This window comes from Trichoderma asperellum, chromosome 3, assembly GCF_020647865.1.
Source record: "Trichoderma asperellum chromosome 3, complete sequence".
Classification (NCBI taxonomy): domain Eukaryota; kingdom Fungi; phylum Ascomycota; class Sordariomycetes; order Hypocreales; family Hypocreaceae; genus Trichoderma; species Trichoderma asperellum.
This window is the reverse complement of record NC_089417.1, coordinates 1116600-1134059: the sequence shown is the minus strand read 5'-3', so window position 1 is coordinate 1134059 and position 17460 is coordinate 1116600. Positions and strand designations below refer to the sequence as shown.

Here is a 17460-nt window from a genome sequence, read left to right as displayed (position 1 = left end):
TCGAACAGAAGCACCAGAGCACGCCGCGCTCCGATGATGCGCCGTAGGAGACCATGTTGAAGACGTCCCCCATTCTCTCTCCCTCCGCCAACGCCTCGCCCACCAGCTTCCGCAATGCGTCGTCGACGTCCTCCCAGGAGTCTGCTTCGTCCCACCCGTCGCAGCTCCCCGCCGTGAGCCCGAAGCCCGCCTATCTGCGTCGCCGATTGTCTACAGAGTCAGAGGCTGTATCAGTCTCGGCATCCTCGTCGGCGCTGTCGCCCGGCCGCTCACGCCGTACCGGGGCCTCGACAAGCGACATCCGATCCCCTGCCCATGCGTTTTCCTCCTCCTCTGCCTCCCCATTAGCAGCTCCTACGACCACGACCACGAAGGCGACTGTGACGACATCCACGAATATGGGCATCGACGACTCTCAGGGCCCGACGCGAACCTCACCCGCTCAAGCTCGGCTGTACAACGCGCTGTCGCCTAATAAGCGTCGACTTGGCACCACCGTCGAGGCTTCTTCTCTAGATGCCTCTTCAACCCCCGCCGCCACTGCTTCGAGTTCCGATCTGGCCCAGGCTCAAGCCCAGGCCCAGACTCAACGGTCCGCCTCTCCTCAGGCACCGAAACGAGCCAGGCCCGAAGAACAGCCTCCCCGCGTTTTGCCAAACAAATACGAGTTTTGTCCGGTAGAGCACATGGTCGAGCTGATTGCACATATGTTGGGAGAGCTGATTGCCACCAATGACGCAATTCGCATTTCCAGCGGTGGACTAACGCGGTTTCACTCGAGGTATGCAGGAGCTTCGGCATTTCCCACCATTCTCTTTTTCGTCTGTGCGTGTCTAACCTGCTGTCCATTCGCAGAACCCCCCGGGCATCTCTGTCAGAGATTATCTTCATCGGCTTGCTAGACATGCCACGCTCACGCCACCGCTTCTTTTGGCCATGGTCTACTACATTGACCGACTCTGCGCTCTCTACCCGGAATTCACCATCAACACCCTCACCGTCCACCGCTTCCTGATCACCGCTGCCACAGTTGCTGCAAAGGGCCTCTCTGACTCCTTTTGGAACAACACTACCTACGCGCGAGTAGGCGGAGTGCGAGTTGCTGAGTTGAGGCTCCTCGAGCTTGAATTTCTCTACAGGGTGGATTGGAGAATTGTGCCGAATCCGGAAATTTTGGTGGCTTATTATCAGGGGCTTGTCCAGAGGGCTCCGGGATATGAGCTGGAGTCTGATGGGTCGAGCGATGACGACGAAGACGACGACGATGACGAAGAAATTGACGACGATGACAACGAAGAAGATGCTGCACAGCAGTAAGAGCGCCGGAAGGGGGGTCAAAGAATAGATATTCTAAAACATCCCTCCTGAAGAGCTGGGCCAACGTCGAGAAGCGGCTTATATCAATGATACCCACCTTTTTCACCATAGCACCTTAATTTTTGTGTTCACTTACTTTATTCTTCTCTTTATGTCTCTCTCTCTCTCTCACCAGCCGTCATTTCATTGGCCTTTTTGCTGCTTCACGACATACATCTCGCATCTCAGGTCACACAAATCACATCTCCTTGCATAACAATTTGTGGGTCAGAATCACTAGGAAGGGAAAAGGGCAGTTTTTTACAGTCTCTATCTTTTGCTTTGTCAGCACATGCATACACGCGTAACTCGGATTCATTATTCGGAGCATGGTGGGAGATGGGAAACACGGGGGGAGCAAGGAAAATTGGCGTTTTATGGGTGTTGTAAACGGAGCATTTTTTTTGTTACTCTTGCATGTTGGATACGAGGCGAGGTTTTGGTAGATGGCAAGACGGAGATAATGCATGCGTATGTATATATGAATTGAATTTTAATTAACAATTCCTTCTCGAAATTGTTCGTACAAACATGACCATTCAAAATGAAATCAGCAACCAACCCGTTAGTGCCTAACAAGGACCGCTACTTCGGATTGCGTCGGTATATCAAAATAAGGGTAGATATCGTATACTTAATCTGCTTATAAGAGACTTTTGGCACCCCAACTGTAAATAAAAAATACATGTAGTGTATTTAATAATACTGTCCAGTACATAACTATAGCATATCATTGCTTTATTTAGCCAATCCAAGCGTTCCGTCATCACGACGGTTTGTGGCGGCTGCTCGCATCAGGTCCAGTCATTTGAGTACGGCTTTGCGCCATCGTCGTGTCCTACCACGCCTAGGTTCAGTGACAGGCCCAGGGAGCCTTGATATCTCACATGTTGAGGGACCTTGGCGAACCGCCAAATATATCATTGCAGCCGTGGTGGATAGTGGCAGTAGCAAGATGGCTTCTCCGAGGCCGGTTTGCAGCGCTATCACAAACGGTAGCCATATCTGTAGGGGATATAAGACTATCCATTGGCGATTCCTACATTGCAGCCGCGGTTAGGTATGTGTCTACGCTACGCTATCGAAGCATTGATCTACACTTACTCTAAAATACTCCTGTTGTGGAAAAAGATGAGTGAAGCGCCTGTCAGGCCCCAAGAGAGCAACATCCTATTATATACATAAGTTATTGTGTGACTTGGGGATTTGAAGAGCTGTAAAACAAACACGCACCCAAAAGTCATTGCTGGGGCCCAAGAGAACCTATCTTGTTGGCTTCCCGGCAAAAGAATCAGCAGTGAGAGGCAGACATTGGCTTGCAGCAGCCATCTTTGCATTGTCGATGGCGGCACCGACACCATCCGCCCGCTCATTCAGCGTGGATCACAAGCTGTGAGTCAAGGTGTTAATTTCGCCGATGAGGGTTGCGAGATCACCCTACTATTCTTCAATGAAAGGATATCCGAGCACACGAGTACACCGTATGATATCAACCTCGCAGAAGAACAGCAGCGAAATAGCATAGGGGTTAGAGCAGGATATTCGACGGAAGAGTGCACAAAATGAATATCAAAGGCAATCGCTTTTCTATTCGATAATGAGACAATAGAGCAAGAAAATAGCAGTGAAAAAATATATATATATATGCTTGTGGGGGATCGATTGAGCGCGATGATCTAACAAAACCTTGAGGAGCAAACGGTAGAAAAAGGGCAGAAATGAGGAAAAGCTGTCATCGTCAGGAAGCTCCACGTGAGAATATGGAAGAATTTGGCAAGAGCTAAAGAATTCGAGAATGGTAGATTCGTCGAAAAGGGGGCCCAGGAGCTTCATCTTCGTATCAACGCGTACAAGAACAAAGGTGCAAACCCTAGTACTAGGAAAAAAAAAACTGCCTTCGGCTGCGCCTTGCCATGGGCTTTCTTCTATTCTTTGGCATTTAAGACGCTCTTTGCCTATCAATTGATCTTTCTACCAAGGGATGCTGTAAATAGAGCGTGCTACGTGGCCATCGCCATAGTAATTCGCCAAGCTCCGCCACCGCCACAAGGTGGTTGTCCCTTTAAGCATAAGGAGTAAAAGATTAAAATATAGCTTTGAACATAAATTTGCTTCACAGAAGCATAATATAATGTCAATCTATGATAAATTCAGCAAACATGAAGATATACCCATCCTTCCTCTTTGTATAGTACATATATATGTTTCTTATTCATCCAAATGTCTGAGTGCAAATAGACTGGTATTTGTTTAGATAGACTACTTGATATGATCCTTTGAATAACATAATACTTCCCAGTACAAAGTTCATAATCCTAGGCTGATGGCGAAGTTGCGGTGAAACACTCCGCCTATACGTCGTGTAACCCTCCAGATTTAGCGAAGCTATTCTATTGGACGAGGAGTTCAGCCAAGGATTATCTTCGACTATCGGTATAAGCCTTCGAGTCTGCCTAATGGCAGAATTAAGATGGATTGGAGGCCTGTTCAGCTGCGGTAGATTGCATGTCTGACAATTGGCAACGACCCAATTTCCGGCTAGCTCAAGTCCTTTCCGGTGAGTGCACAATCAGAGTACGATACTACCTATTATATTAGACCCCAAAAGACTCATATAAATAAGACAAACTTCCTGTGTCCTCTTAAACACTTCAATACCATCAAGCACATGCCTAGCGAACGCGCGCCTCAAATTATCAACAGCTGTTCTGTGACATAAAACTCTCAGACTCGATTCTCATATCAAAGACACCGCCTTTAATGTACTGAGCCCGTCTTCATGAGAATTCAACAGAATTCAACAACCCAGATTTTCTATGCAGCCGCAATTTTAGATTGATGCAAAAGCAAGGGCACCTCTCTGAATGCGGACAGAAAAAAGAGAATCAGTCATTCAACACTTGGCTGTCCAAGAAACGCCATGGACATATGAGGGCCAACTAGATACTTGGGCTGATAGCGACACCATCTCGGCATACAAAATTATTGCGGCGTGCAGTGTCACGGCAGTATTAAATATTACCACCGCTCAGTTCGGTAAGGAGCCTGAAAACAGGTCGTGTTGGGCATCATATTCTGTAAGCCAAGCGAACCCATACGTATATATATTTGGCAAAAACTCAATGTTTTAACACAAAAAAAACGCAGATATGCGATGGATGGGAATTGCAGGAGCACGTACGCTTGCCCCTGTTCACCAAACAACAAAATCCACGTGAAATATGCCTTCTAATGGTCGCAATCTTAACTTGTTTGCACTGGAGCTGCATGCTGAGCGTTTTTGGGCAGCGCCGGTGGAAACAGGGCTATTTGCCTGGAATCATCGTTGCTACATTCACCACGCTCCTACCTATCGCAACGCTCGTCCGGGACCCGACCATGGTCTTTCTTGGGCTTCTACCATTAGTAATTGATGTCTATACCTCAGCTTGTCTTGTCTTTGATTATGCCTATGAAAAGGGAAAGGGTCTGCGATCTAGAGATCCGGATAGCATTATTGCTTGTCTAAGCTTATAAGGGTAGGGGGTGTGAACCTACTCGAATCAGCAGACAGGGACGGCACAGCGGCCATGCACAATTATAACACAGTGCGGGAAACGGTACTCTCTTCAGTCAGTATATCAGGTCGAAATATGCAGTACAAACATTCTGTTCTATCAATTTTAGCGCTCTATAGCAGGTTATAAAGTTCTTTTCTAAGGCAGAATTCAGTCTTATTCGTATGACAGTGGTATTTGTATATATATTACACTGTATTGCCTTGATCAAAAGATAGCCTTAGGTAAATTAGATGACCTTCATCCACATGTAGGATCTTGATCCAACCCGAAATAGCCAACTTGCTATTATGTCAAGGCCAGTTTGAGAGGCTCATACATGGATGAGTCAAGAGCCATGTAGCATGTTATCTAGCGAGCCTCCTCAGCACTGTGGAGCGCTATAAGTTCAACAAAATAGCGATACAGTTCTTAAATCTTTATATACACTAGACTATTTTTCCATCTCGAAAGTTGTCCACGGCGGTGTTCCTCTTCAATGTTATGCCTCGCTCGTCGAATTATAACAACATAGATGGTTGGGCACCAATGCAAGTAGAGGGCAAGGCAGAAATCATGGCAGTGTGTGCTTGAGTGGATACTGAGCCAGAAGAAAGGATGTCCCAAATACCGTTTTATTGCCAGGGTTGCAGTCAATCTATTTCCTTGTGTACGTAGGCAGGTTGCTACTGTACTTGAAGTTAATACAGAAGCTATACTAATACCCTCTTGCATCTAATTTCCATCTAGCGGGAGGCACATGACGCTTCATACGGAGTACATACTAAGGCTTTGAGATATGTTCTACACGCATAGGAATCGAATCCAAATAGTACACACTATCTCTATTTGGGATGAAGGGTCAGCTATTCCATACACATGCTCTTGGGTATTGGCTAAAGCTCTCGCCTTTGCGTTGCGTTATCACATTTGATATCATCACCCGCTCATACTATGAAGCATCCACTAAAATAGAAAGAAATCGAAATCTTTAGCACGCTATTCATGCTCTGTACCAAATACAAATTAAGATCCTTAATGGAGTATGTACTCAAAAAGCTATATACAATTTAGAGTCTTTTATATACTTTTGCAAATCATCTTGAATAGCAGGAGGGGAAGTAAAAAACAGCTAGCCGCTCATGAGTGCAGCCCTGAGCTGCGTATCTCTCAATTGATGTAAAAAATAAAAAAAAAAAAAAAATAAAAAAATAAAAAATAAAAGTCAATAGCTGGTAATGCCAAACGCCAACAAGCGGTATCAGAACTTCAATCCTCGGGATTTCCGAGAGTGGTGTTGAAAAGGGGCAAAAATGTTCTTCATCTTTAGTTCTGTAATGCATCTCTGCGCAGAAAAGATGCGCAAGAGACTAGCAGCGCTATGCTATGCAATATTCGTAAAGGCGATGTTTTTGAATCATCGTGTTCTATCATTTGGCGGCGCTCATGTTATGAAGAGTAGATTCTATGTCCATGGCAAGCATAGAGGTATAAAAAGGCTAGTCAAGAAGTCGTCATGAAAACTCTGCGGTTCGGTATCGTAGGAGAGCCATGCGGTGTGTAGGACATGGCTTTCAAGTGTTTAAGGAAACGCCACGTTGATGAGAGGTTTTCTGGTATCATAGCATAAACGGGTATGCCGCGTCTATCTTCAAAGGCAGACAAATGGGTAAAGGTCTTCAGGAAGGGTCTTCAACAGTGGCTGCAATGTAGTATAGAGCCATCCAAGTGTCGAATCTAAGCGTTTCTTAGACAAGGTGGCCGCAGAGACCGTTCACTTCTCACTTCGGACATTGAGGGTACTTCTAACATTCTCTCATCTTCGTCGACAGCATATTGCCATCAAAATGGTCGCCCTGAAACCATCCGAGCTGATATTAAGCCACGCAAAGTGTAGTCCTCTGGGGAAAAGTGATATTTCGTCCCTTTGGTAGTAATAGTAGGCTTGATTTAACTAACAGGGTTAAATCGGTAGCCATCGTCAATGAGATTGATATTTTTTTGCAGGTACGGCCCAACAAGCTGCGACGCTGGCCTGAAGATAGACGTAAGGCGATAGGAAGTTCGTATGGACTTGGCCTGGTGATATATAGAAGGTGCTGATGGCAAGCAAAATGTATGTGAAAAAGTACGGTAGGATATTCGCATCTTCAGATTAGACGCTAAAGTTATAAGACTTCATGACAGGCGGATATGCTGTAGGCAGTTGGCTATGTTATCGGCATCAATGGCTGTTATAGAGCGTGGATAGAGTAATCATTACTACTCTTTCGAACTCGGAATTCGGAAAAAACTAAGAGGACATGCGCTGTTATAAAGGCGGCGTCAGGCAGCCGAGTCGGTGACGAGCGACCGTAGCAATCCAGAAGACCGACGGCAGCCGTATATGTTGGATTTATATCCTTGATGGCGTATGAGGTTGACAAACTAGACAACCTTTCGGTAATAGAATAGCTGATGTATAGCATTCGGCCGCGTCAGTATTGCCATGTGATGGTGCAGGCGGCCCGCGGTTGGCGGCCTTGTAATACCAAACACGAGAGACGGCGGCCCAGATTTCTCGGCAACGAAGAGCATCGCATTCAGCTGATATATAGTACCATGGTCAAGAGACGTATGACCAGAACACTCGGTCTCGAATGTCGTCATCCGCAATCGCCATTCGATAACTACCCAGATCTCCTAGGCACTTAGTCCAAGTGTCCTCAAGGGTAGGAACAGTCTCATATAGGAGAGCCATCATAGTATAGGCAACGTAAATAAAGGTAAGCATATGCTCCATGTAGTAAGGTATGCTATGGCGGAGCAGCTCCAAGAACGTATGTATGCCGTGCCGCCACATGCACGCTGGCATTGCATATTTTGATGCCAGACACAGCAGAGCCGGGTTTACCGTAGGATGCCGGCTTGCAAGAAAAAAGTCATGATGCTCGTGGAGAAGAGTGCTCTGCAGGGCGATTAGATTGTGTGTGTTTCTGTTATTTAGAGCAAATTTCGACTCATTTTGCGAGACTTGCTCTTTGTCAACCTCTATACACTTGCTTTCAACCATAACAAACCCGGCATATATACCCTTAACCAGAGAATTGAAATTATTCTGGGTAAATTGAAGCGGAGATTGGTTCCGTATAGATCGTTGGTGTGCGGCCATGGCAATTCTATCGCCATAATAATGATGAGTTTCGTCTGCGAGGCTTTTAGAGTGATAGGAGGCTTTTTGATACTTCATCAAAGATTCTGGCCACCTAATGGGAGACTGGCTTGGGGGTGCCGGTGGTATCGTAAGCCCCGCGGCCCAGGAACTGGAATGGGAAGCTGTAAATTTTCTAGATTTTGATTGTCCCGCGGTGCTGCCAGGTATATCATGACGGCTGTGATTGAGATGGGCAACAGGAGGATGGCTTCTGCAAGCGGCGGCTGTAGCACCATCAAAAATGGTAACCACACTTGCAAGGTCAAATATACCGCCATCCGAGGGTTTCTACAGTAAAGATTAGGCAATCTATCGCTATTTTCCGTTGTGTGAATAGTAATAGCCACACAGACCAACTTACTCTAGAAGATATCGCTTGTGAAGAAAAGCGAGAGAAAGTCCAGTTATCACCCACGCGGCCAGTATTCTATTTAGATCATAAGGATTAGACAAGCCGTGAAGTAAGTAGAATCGAAGCGATGGGTACTCACGAAAATGTCGCCGCCGGCGCCCAGGAAAAATAACTTTGTTGGCTTCCCGGTAGGAGGACCAGCGCCGAGAGAGAAATATTGATCTGCAATAACCATTGTTTAAAGACCATCGCAGATGTTGGTCAAGCTATCCCGTTTTGACTGCTATTGTGAAGAAGATCGAAGACTGAAGATCAAACAAGGTTACGAGAGATGAAAAGGTTGGAGAGATATCACAAATGTGATACAGATTATGCTACTCTTAAAACAAGCAAACAAACGATGGAATGTGAAACGCAACGAACCAGAGGGATGAAGTTTATACGTGAGGTAATCCAGAGAATATATGAAGAATAGTATCGATAAAAAGATGGAAATAAAGAAGCGAGGTTAGATGGGAGATGGACGACGTTCTTCTGGATATGAAGGAGGGTTCGAATAAGGTGAAAGTGAAAATGAAAGGGAGACGTTGATAACGAGAGATTGAAAATGGGTCAGAGATTATTTCGTTGCCAACATAAAGCCCGAGAGCGGAGAGATGGGGGAGGGGTGGTGTTTTGAAGGCGGGTGTCTTGTAGTTGGGTGTCTGGTAGGCGGGAATCTTGATGGCGGGTCTGTCAGTGGCGGGTTGGATGGCGGTTGGAAGGGGGTAATCCCAAAGCAGTTCGTCTCGCATTACTTTCCCAGCCTCCTGAAATAAGTTGGATGCCCACCATGATGAAGTACGAGTATATGGTGTGGTACGCGGTCAAGATATAATGGACCAAATGGTGTAAGTGCAACTAGACTTGGCGCGGTGGCTGAGACGGCAGGGTGATCGCCTCACTCCCATGGCCCATGGTTGGCTTCGAATCCTACAGGAAATGAGGGGTATTCCAGCAAGGCCCCCAAACAATCTTGCACTTGTTTTGTATTCGTACGGAGGCCTGGTGATTGAGGTAATACGTTAGCCTCTTCTTTTTCTTCTTTGCGACATCCAATGTACATTACCAAATTTTTGTGCAATATATCTTCTATCATCTTTCAATGAGAAAAAAAATCCAGCCTTAGTATATAAAGCCCACCGTCGATACGTTTTCTAGGCCTATGTTTGAACGCCATGAGACAGACATCTCTTACCCAGCGGCTACAACGCATAAACAGACCGTCCGGGCGACAGAAGTCCGCACAGCCGTCATTCATACGGCAAACCATGATGATTATGGACATTCCATATGCCATACCTTGGCTGCTTGGGGGTTAACAGCGACTTTAAACATCATCCCAGAGCAAGTCAGGAAAGGATCTGAGAATGAGGGATGTTTGAGGACATATCCAGTAGGAACAGGCATTCATTTCCAACCATTTCCACCGCTCTGAGCTGAGATGACGATAGATATGTAACGCCGTCGCGCTGCGACATCGAAAGCACTTGTTTGTGTTTGACGATCAAGAGCATCCCTGCGAAATATTCCTGGTGCTGATCGCAACGACAACATTTATACACTGGTACTGCATGCTTCGTCTTTTCAGTCAGCCGAAATGGAGAGACAAATACTTGTCACAGACAACAAGGGCAACATTCGTCACTCTTGTGCTCTTGGGGGGGGTTGTTCAAGACTCGACCACAGTCTTACTTCGCGTTTTACCCGCCGTCATAGACGTATACGCCTCTATATGCCTCGCTCGGGATTATATGGATAAGGGGCTATGAAGAGTATAGGAGACTTTTGCAGCTTCTCAAATAGCTGGGCTCATAGGCTATGAAAAGACGGAGACTGCGCAGTAAGAGCGAAGCTTTTCGCAAGAAGTTTCTTGTGGTGTTTTTTACTTGTTTGTCCCTTAATGCAGATATATATTGTTATTTTGTTTTTGCTTTGTTTTTCTTCTCGCCATCGGCTCTTAATAGTTGATAGCACCAGATCATGTACTTTCTTTTTTTTCAGAGCATCAATATCAATATACCATCAACATATCTTTGCCATACGCAAAGCTGCAGCGCAAGTAACTTTATTTCTCTTCATTTTTTTGTAAATTTGCCCGACTGTGGATAAACATGCGCTAGTGTGGCATTGGTATAGCAATGCAATGCTCTGGACGAGTCCAGGTATGATTCTCACGATCATCGCTATATAGAAGAGAGGCAAGTTAGAATCAAACTATCCAACCTTAGACCAGCACTTGCCAGCCACAAATCAGCTCCAAGTCAAGCGGGAGATTACGGGTCATGGGCGCATTTCTGTTTGACAACCACGCTTGTTGGCCACAGAATCACCTCGGAATCCAGGCGTTAGGGGGGTGTCGATGTCTATCTGCGGTGTAGAATGTCGCGATCTTGCTTACTTGGTGAGCGATGTGATTCCAACAGCTATTTTTTCCAGCTAAAAATCAGCCTACGAATCCACAGGAAGCCTTCTCATATATGCAGGGCAGGCTAGGGTGAATCCTTGGGGCGCTCATTGCAGCCCAATAGAGCGACTCATGAGTATGGTGCGACGAGAGAGCAGTGATGGCACATCAGTTGGCACACATTATTGGCTCTAAGCCAAGCCATCTTTGCGGCGAACGCAAGCTGAAAGGGGCGTGTGCATGCAGCCACTTGGCAGGATGACGAGGAGAGGCCGGGGCCCATTACCCCATGATCACTGCTGAAGGGATATCCCATGTTTTTGAGGCGGTAAACACGGGATGCCGACCGCCCTGCTGGCTGATGGCTGGGATGCTGGGACAAATCGTGATGCGTCTTGCTCGTAGGTGTGTGCTTGCAGCAGCAGTAGCTGCTAAGCCAGCCATGAACAGCTTAGGGTGGCTCTGTTGGCCATGCCATTCTCGCTAGTAGCACGGAAGGGGTTTCGTTCAAATGGTTGCCTTCTTTGCCACACGCTGAAACTTCATTGTTGGGGACAAAGATTAGCAAGAAATAATAGAGGCAGATGCGTGCTTGGCCAGTCTGTACTTCTCTGCAGATGGAATCTGCATTCTAGATGCCGCAGTCTATGACGTCCCCGTGTTGGGGCCGCGGCACGTGCTGGAGAAACCCACCTTCTCCATCCGCCAGGTACCTCTCCGTATCCGGTTGCTGAGCAAGGTACCTCGCAGCTGCTCCACTACCGCCTACCTTATCGCAATCAAGGCCAGCTAATGGCATTGTGCGGTCCCTGAGCAGACCTCAGCTTGACCTTCAGCAGTCCGATTTCTCCGCCATTCGCTCCACGCTGCAACTCTTCTGTGCAGCCATCATGCGCGGCATAGCTTTCTTGTCGGCCTTGTGCGCCGCGGCTCTTGTCCAGGCCAACTTTCACACGGCGCAGATCTACATCCAGCCCGTCGAAAACTCAGAGTCACCCACCCTCCTTGCAGAGCTCGCATACGATCCCAGCCTTACCACATCCTCCTCTATCATCTCCTACGAAGCTCCTGAAATCCCTGAGTCCACACAGCTGGTCCGTGTAGGGCTGTACGACCCAAAGTCCTCGACGTGGATATCTGGCACGACTGTTGCTTCGGTGGACAATTTCAGCAAGGGCTTCTCTCCCAATTTGATATTGTCCATCGATGAGAATGGAGAAGTCTTGAGCGCCGCGCTGAAGGGAGTGAAGATCGATGCAGGCCAGACGAGAGACTTTGGACCACAAGCTGTTGTGCTTCCAGCGCTCAAGGGCAAGCAGCCAGAACTGAACAAGCCTATCGTACTCTCACCAGAGGGCAAGAAGGTTGAGGAAGAGGAGAAGACATTCCTGCAAAAGTACGTCGTATTTCCCCTCCCTGGAGCGGCTTGTAAACCTAATCATACACAGGTATTGGTGGATGATTGGCATTGTGGTGTTCCTGGCAATGAGTGGAGGAGGCGAGAAATAGAGTTGACAATTCACGCGTACATTAATTTAAGCAATGAAATTCTTGGCTTGCGGCCATTGACAGAAGCGCAACTTCTATGATCTACCTAATCTCATTACGACTGAGACTTTGCCATTGCATCTTGATATCTAAAACAGCCAAAGTCAACACAGTCCTATGTGTCCATCGTACCCATCACCCCCTCGATTACCTAGTCGATGCTAGAATAGGTACTCCGTAGTGATATTGCATTTCATAATCCATTCACCCACCCTCCAGCCACCCAGCAGCGATTGCCCTACCTACCTACCCACTCCATGCCTGTATCACCCATGTCTTTCTACCCAGCAACCATAGATCTTGATCCAGATGCACGCACGTGACTGGCAGATACAAACAAACCGCAATGCCTACTAGTACTAAAATGGACTAGTTCGATTACTACACGCTCAGCGACGCCTTTCAATTGGTGAGCTCCTCGATCCAAAAAACAGCTTGGAGCAGAACCCGGTCCACTTCAGGTTCACTCTCTCCTACTTATACTTACCAAGGCACTCACCGTTCACTCTCCTCGAGGCCAATTCATCTCACAACCGTTTCCCACACTTCTTTCTTACCAACGCACTCTCTCAGTGATATCTGTGCTCACAATGTCTGACGGAACTGGAGTCACCAACCCTCACACTGAGGATTCCTTTGCTGAGAGCAAGGGCAAAGGAAAGGCCACTCAGGACGATGTTCCCCACGCCACCGCCATGGATGAGGACGACGACGAGGATGACGATGACGATGACGAGGATGAACTTGAGGAGGATGTGAGTAAATAGGCCATTCAGTCTCATGCCATTACTGTTTGCATTGTCAGGTAACTAACATAACACGCTTGGGCAGAATGCTGAGCCAGGTAAACATCCGCCACTTTACCATTTCTCTCTCCAGGGAAGTTTTGACTGTCTAACCTTTTTAACCAGATGAGGATGGACTGGAGGAGATTGACCTGAACAACATTGTTGAGGGCGGACGCCGCACTCGCGGTGCCAAGATTGACTACGCCAGGGCTGCTGAGCAGACCCCAATGGACGACGATGAAGACGAGGAAGACGACGACGACTTCCACCCCCCCAACGAGGACACCGAGATGGAGGGCTAAGATAGTCGCCCTCTAACTCTCTGGTACAACCAAGTGCCCATCATGTCTATGACGTTAATGTTTATGGATTCGCCAAGATTTTCACCGCGCAGGTAGGCGGGGAGCCCATCGAGCGGGATCTGGGTATTTAAGCCGGGGGTCATGTAACGATGAGAGGCCGCTATTTGCTACATATTTGGGCGTGTTATATACCATACGGTGTTTGAGGGAACGGAGATAGGTAGCTAAAAATTGCATGCACATGCTGCCATTGAGGCCATCCACTGTCTGTTGGCATTCGCGTTCCTGGAGCCTTGTCCTGTGCAGCATCCCGCCATTCCCCACACTCGAGTAAATGTGGCCCACCGGTGCGTTTAAGCTTCACCTTGTCTTTTGTTTAGGCTCTGGCACATACCCTGGAGGCGATGCAGCTGGACAGGCTGGAGCTCGCCAAGAATGTGGATTTTAGGCAAATAACTGCTGTGCATGGCCGGATTTCAAAGGATTCTCTTCTTTGGATGTCCTCAAAACCATGCTCACAGAAAAACGTGCCCTGCCCAATTCAAGCCACGTAGAGCGCTGGTTGGTTAACCGCCACCACAGTGGCTGGGTACGTACTCCCCCCCTAGTCCTCTCGAAAAGTTACTAACGCCACTCTCGATGGACATGGTCAAGACCACCTAAGCCATAAAAAACGACTACATATAATACTGCGACTTCTTCCAAGGGGCATTTAATTTTTTCAACAGGAGTGACGATCATAGAGCCCACTTCATTCTCTTCGTATAACCCCCTTTTTATACGCTGTTTTTTTCTTTTTCTTTTCCTACCGCAGCTGCGTGAATTCTACGTATATCATCATCATGTCGCAAAGGTGAGTAGTCATTGATTCAGCCTACCCTATTCGAACATCTAGTCGCGAACGCAGCTTTCCAACGATGTGCGCGCGCGCTCGACGACTGCCACCTTGCCGCCTCTCCACCTCCCCCAAGGCAATCTGCAAGACGAGATCGTCCGGGCTAATCATTCTATAATCTCAAATATATAGATTCGGTGCCTCGACTCTCCACCAGCGCGACTCGCGCAGCGCCCTCTTCGCAGGCTACACGGGCGATCAATCCCAGCGAGGACGACCCAGCCCGTCTCCCTCTCCCAGCGCCGGCGTAGGGGGAGGTTACGGCTACAACAGCTATTCCCCTTCGAATGGAAATCCCTACGGCGGCACCCCTTCCAGCGCATACCGAACCGCGACGCCGAACAAGAAGGGGCAGTACAGCGACGCGGTGCTGAACGAGCTGGAGAGCCAGAACGATGAGCAGGTGGCGGGCATTCTGGGCAAGGTCAAGGTCCTAAAGGACGTAAGTCAGGCCATGGGCACTATCCTATCTTTGGCATATCTAGAGGAGAGAACAGGAGAGAGAGGGTCAAAGAAGATATTCCAAAAAGAGATACATTGGGCCGTTGCTAACACAATGTTTGCTTTTGCGCAAAACATAGATGACCGTCGCAATTGGTGACGAAATCCGCGAGTCCTCCGCCCTCGCCGAGAAGATGAACGACACCTTTGACTCGACGCGCGTGCGCCTCCGCGGCACCATGAACCGCATGCTTATTATGGCGCAGCGCAGCGGCGTCAGCTGGAAGTGGTGGCTGCTCTTCTTCTTCGCCGTCGCCATGCTGTTCATATACGTGTGGCTGTTTTAAAGAACGAACTGAAAAAAAAAAAAATTCTCAAGTTCGAATCATACGAAGTGGCGCGGTGGAAATGCATTCTACTTGTTTTCGGCCCACGACATACTTCTCCCTCTTTCTTATACGGTATTCACGCGATAGCGATGACGTTTCTGTCCTAGTCCCCGTGGCTGCGAGCAGAAAAACAGTGCATATTCTCTGCTTCTTCTTTCTGGTTTTTCTCTGGAAGACAATTTTCTTCTTTTTTACAAAGGTGCATCTTGGGTTGGCGTTTTTTGGGGGGGCGAGTTTTTGCTGCCGTTTCTGATTATCCTTTCTCTCTCGCAAAGGAATACAATGAGCTGCATGATTTGTAAGGGGGAGGTCTTGACTGTGAAATAAAAGCGAGTGGAATTTTTTTTTTATACAGGCTAAGAGCTATTTATGTAAATCATTTTAATATCATCAAGAAGCTTACTACTAGGGCTACAATTATTTGTCTTTCATATTTCTCACAAACATCTACACCATTACATCCATTTGAAATAACGATCCAGAGCACTAAACTGGATTCTTTGCTGAAGTTTCTAATAGTAAACTTTCTCCTCAAGAAAATACAACACGTTTCATAATGACAGGGGTATCTAAGCTATGTTTTCCATCCTTCCTACAACATACAACAAAACCAAATAACAACAGTAATAACAATAAACTTATTTCCGCTGACCTTGCCTCCGCCTCGCCGCAGCAGGACTACTTGCTATCGGGGTCATAAAACTGCTCTCGTCCTGCAACAGCAGGCTACTCAGATCCATGCTTACGCGCGACCTAGTATGAGAACCCGTTTGACGAGGTAGTGTAGGAGAACCAGGGGTTTCAAGGAGCGTAGAGCGCGCTGGCACAAAGCTGAGGTCGGTGGTATCACCTGCTTCCTCCTCGTCATCGTTTTCCTCTCCGTACTGAGCGCTACTGCTAACCTCGGCTTCGGAGTCGGTATGCTCGTAGCCACCGTCATCTGCATCGGGGATATCATCGTCGAGGTCAGCATCCATGTCGCCCGCCATTCCATCGTCTAGGGTGCCGTCGTGGGCGAAATCGTCCTCGTCAAGTATCTGGCTCCTGCTCTCGTCTTCTTCTTCTTCTGCGCCGCCATACACACTGCCGTCTGCTTCTGGGTCGCCGCGGACGAGGGCTTCTCGGAAGGCGTCGTCTGTCATCCTCATACGGGCGGCTTCTAGTTCATACTCTGTTTCCTGTCGTACGGTATCTTCGTAGACCTCCTGTTCGTCCAACGCCTGTTCGTAGTATTCGTCGTCCTCAACATCCTCATCATCGTCATCGTCTTCTTCCTCGCTATCGTCGCTGCTTGGGTTAAAAGCATCGTCCGCATCCGGAATCTCATCGTCCAAATCTTGCGCTCCATCAAGCTGTACGTCGTCCATCATGCCGTCGTCCATCGTGCCGCCACCTTCAGCTTCTGCCAGTTCCTGAGCAAGTTGCTCTCTCCTCATAGCTTCTTGGTGTTCCTCTTGTTCGCGCTTCTCCTCTCGCATTTGATGTAGAGTCTTGGGAACTCCAGGGGGCTTCAGCCAAGTGCTTCCAAAGTTCTGTACATTCATTCGACGTCGGTGCATCTTTTGTTCGTCCGCAGCGAGGCGCGCGAGCAGTGTTCGCTCCATGAGCTGCCCACGCTGGCGTGAATGTGTCGGACCATGGTGGTGTCCGCTGTTCGGATCCGCGTGTAGGTGATCGACTGGTCCTGGGGGAATGAAAGGATTCCTAGAGGATGAGTACCACAGCGAGTGCGACTACCACGATAAGATTAACGGTCAGCGCCTAGGTTTGGTGCGAACGAATGATGGCCAAGGTATCCTTACATCTCGCGGCGTGAAATCCGGCAGTGTTGTAAACATTGAGGCGCATCAGAACGCAAATGCCGATAAGTTATCAATGCTGAGCTGGGGATTGTGAAGCTGAGCATTTGTTGATAAATACGGGCCGTGATAGGCTTAGCCCCGCAGCGCGCTTGGAGCGTCTAAAAAGCTTAAGCGCGCTCTAAGAGTGCGCAGCACGCAATCTATACGAGCAGTCACAGGACAACGCTTTAAGCCACTACGAATCATCCCATATGCCATCGCAGCAAATAGGTATTGAGATAGGGCTGCCGAATGGTTCGGCAGAGTGCTACTGAATGTTTCTGGAATGCTTCTGGAAGCTGGCTGTCTAAACTTTCATAATAGGGCTTTGCTCCGCCCACACCTGTGGGAGAATCACTGTCAAGCCAGCAGC

General features: G+C 47.9%; 11 protein-coding genes across 11 annotated transcripts; 7 read left to right on the top strand and 4 right to left on the bottom strand.

Moving 5' to 3' along the window:
- Window positions 1–53: 53 nt before the first annotated feature.
- On the top strand, window positions 54–902 carry TrAFT101_004970 (uncharacterized protein; the record flags this gene model as incomplete). The annotated part of the gene is made up of 1 exon (XM_066127342.1): window positions 54–902. One exon carries the CDS (start codon window positions 54–56, stop codon window positions 900–902), a length of 849 nt encoding a protein of 282 aa, XP_065983453.1.
- Window positions 903–936: 34 nt separating this feature from the next.
- On the top strand, window positions 937–1317 carry TrAFT101_004969 (uncharacterized protein; the record flags this gene model as incomplete). The annotated part of the gene is made up of 1 exon (XM_024906767.2): window positions 937–1317. The coding sequence occupies one exon, from the start codon at window positions 937–939 to the stop codon at window positions 1315–1317; it is 381 nt and encodes a 126-aa protein (XP_024759663.2).
- Window positions 1318–1939: 622 nt separating this feature from the next.
- Window positions 1940–3210, bottom strand: TrAFT101_004968 (uncharacterized protein). Its single transcript, XM_024900439.2, has 3 exons — window positions 2590–3210; window positions 2461–2526; window positions 1940–2395 (listed from the first exon to the last, which is right to left on the bottom strand). Exons 1-3 carry the CDS (start codon window positions 2727–2729, stop codon window positions 2161–2163), a joined length of 441 nt encoding a protein of 146 aa, XP_024759665.2. The 5' UTR covers window positions 2730–3210; the 3' UTR covers window positions 1940–2160.
- Window positions 3211–3979: 769 nt separating this feature from the next.
- TrAFT101_004967 (uncharacterized protein) lies at window positions 3980–5081 on the top strand. Its single transcript, XM_024910657.2, has 2 exons — window positions 3980–4433; window positions 4504–5081. Exons 1-2 carry the CDS (start codon window positions 4221–4223, stop codon window positions 4870–4872), a joined length of 582 nt encoding a protein of 193 aa, XP_024759666.2. The 5' UTR covers window positions 3980–4220; the 3' UTR covers window positions 4873–5081.
- A 3056-nt stretch (window positions 5082–8137) lies between these two features.
- On the bottom strand, window positions 8138–8686 carry TrAFT101_004966 (uncharacterized protein; the record flags this gene model as incomplete). The annotated part of the gene is made up of 4 exons (XM_066127341.1): window positions 8138–8194; window positions 8358–8373; window positions 8447–8512; window positions 8577–8686. 4 exons carry the CDS (start codon window positions 8684–8686, stop codon window positions 8138–8140), a joined length of 249 nt encoding a protein of 82 aa, XP_065983452.1.
- A 188-nt stretch (window positions 8687–8874) lies between these two features.
- On the bottom strand, window positions 8875–9231 carry TrAFT101_004965 (uncharacterized protein; the record flags this gene model as incomplete). Its single annotated transcript, XM_066127340.1, has 1 exon — window positions 8875–9231. The coding sequence occupies one exon, from the start codon at window positions 9229–9231 to the stop codon at window positions 8875–8877; it is 357 nt and encodes a 118-aa protein (XP_065983451.1).
- Window positions 9232–9451: 220 nt separating this feature from the next.
- Window positions 9452–10525, top strand: TrAFT101_004964 (uncharacterized protein). The gene is made up of 2 exons (XM_024908283.2): window positions 9452–9872; window positions 9931–10525. The coding sequence occupies exons 1-2, from the start codon at window positions 9642–9644 to the stop codon at window positions 10246–10248; spliced, it is 549 nt and encodes a 182-aa protein (XP_024759668.1). The 5' UTR covers window positions 9452–9641; the 3' UTR covers window positions 10249–10525.
- Window positions 10526–11655: 1130 nt separating this feature from the next.
- TrAFT101_004963 (uncharacterized protein) lies at window positions 11656–12498 on the top strand. The gene is made up of 2 exons (XM_024901951.2): window positions 11656–12279; window positions 12332–12498. Exons 1-2 carry the CDS (start codon window positions 11774–11776, stop codon window positions 12390–12392), a joined length of 567 nt encoding a protein of 188 aa, XP_024759669.2. The 5' UTR covers window positions 11656–11773; the 3' UTR covers window positions 12393–12498.
- Window positions 12499–13021: 523 nt separating this feature from the next.
- TrAFT101_004962 (uncharacterized protein) lies at window positions 13022–13521 on the top strand (the record flags this gene model as incomplete). Its single annotated transcript, XM_024904016.2, has 3 exons — window positions 13022–13186; window positions 13263–13275; window positions 13343–13521. 3 exons carry the CDS (start codon window positions 13022–13024, stop codon window positions 13519–13521), a joined length of 357 nt encoding a protein of 118 aa, XP_024759670.1.
- An 842-nt stretch (window positions 13522–14363) lies between these two features.
- TrAFT101_004961 (uncharacterized protein) lies at window positions 14364–15204 on the top strand (the record flags this gene model as incomplete). The annotated part of the gene is made up of 3 exons (XM_024902588.2): window positions 14364–14374; window positions 14549–14858; window positions 14998–15204. 3 exons carry the CDS (start codon window positions 14364–14366, stop codon window positions 15202–15204), a joined length of 528 nt encoding a protein of 175 aa, XP_024759671.1.
- A 482-nt stretch (window positions 15205–15686) lies between these two features.
- Window positions 15687–17242, bottom strand: TrAFT101_004960 (uncharacterized protein). The gene is made up of 2 exons (XM_024906768.2): window positions 17049–17242; window positions 15687–16979 (listed from the first exon to the last, which is right to left on the bottom strand). The coding sequence occupies exons 1-2, from the start codon at window positions 17082–17084 to the stop codon at window positions 15885–15887; spliced, it is 1131 nt and encodes a 376-aa protein (XP_024759672.2). The 5' UTR covers window positions 17085–17242; the 3' UTR covers window positions 15687–15884.
- Between the last annotated feature and the right edge of the window lie 218 nt (window positions 17243–17460).

Coding starts and splice junctions, on each gene's coding strand:
- TrAFT101_004963 (XM_024901951.2), top strand. CDS start 11,774: ATGCGCGGCATAGCTTTCTTGTCGGCCTTGTGCGCCGCGGCTCTTGTC. Junction 12,280..12,331: donor GAGAAGACATTCCTGCAAAA/GTACGTCGTATT, acceptor AATCATACACAG/GTATTGGTGGATGATTGGCA.
- TrAFT101_004964 (XM_024908283.2), top strand. CDS start 9,642: ATGTTTGAACGCCATGAGACAGACATCTCTTACCCAGCGGCTACAACG. Junction 9,873..9,930: donor GATGTTTGAGGACATATCCA/GTAGGAACAGGC, acceptor AGATGACGATAG/ATATGTAACGCCGTCGCGCT.
- TrAFT101_004967 (XM_024910657.2), top strand. CDS start 4,221: ATGCGGACAGAAAAAAGAGAATCAGTCATTCAACACTTGGCTGTCCAA. Junction 4,434..4,503: donor CGTGTTGGGCATCATATTCT/GTAAGCCAAGCG, acceptor AAAAAAACGCAG/ATATGCGATGGATGGGAATT.
- TrAFT101_004960 (XM_024906768.2), bottom strand. CDS start 17,084: ATGTTTACAACACTGCCGGATTTCACGCCGCGAGAT. Junction 16,980..17,048: donor CGGATTTCACGCCGCGAGAT/GTAAGGATACCT, acceptor TTATCGTGGTAG/TCGCACTCGCTGTGGTACTC.
- TrAFT101_004968 (XM_024900439.2), bottom strand. CDS start 2,729: ATGAGCGGGCGGATGGTGTCGGTGCCGCCATCGACAATGCAAAGATGG. Junction 2,527..2,589: donor GCCCCAGCAATGACTTTTGG/GTGCGTGTTTGT, acceptor TGTATATAATAG/GATGTTGCTCTCTTGGGGCC. Junction 2,396..2,460: donor CACAACAGGAGTATTTTAGA/GTAAGTGTAGAT, acceptor GCTGCAATGTAG/GAATCGCCAATGGATAGTCT.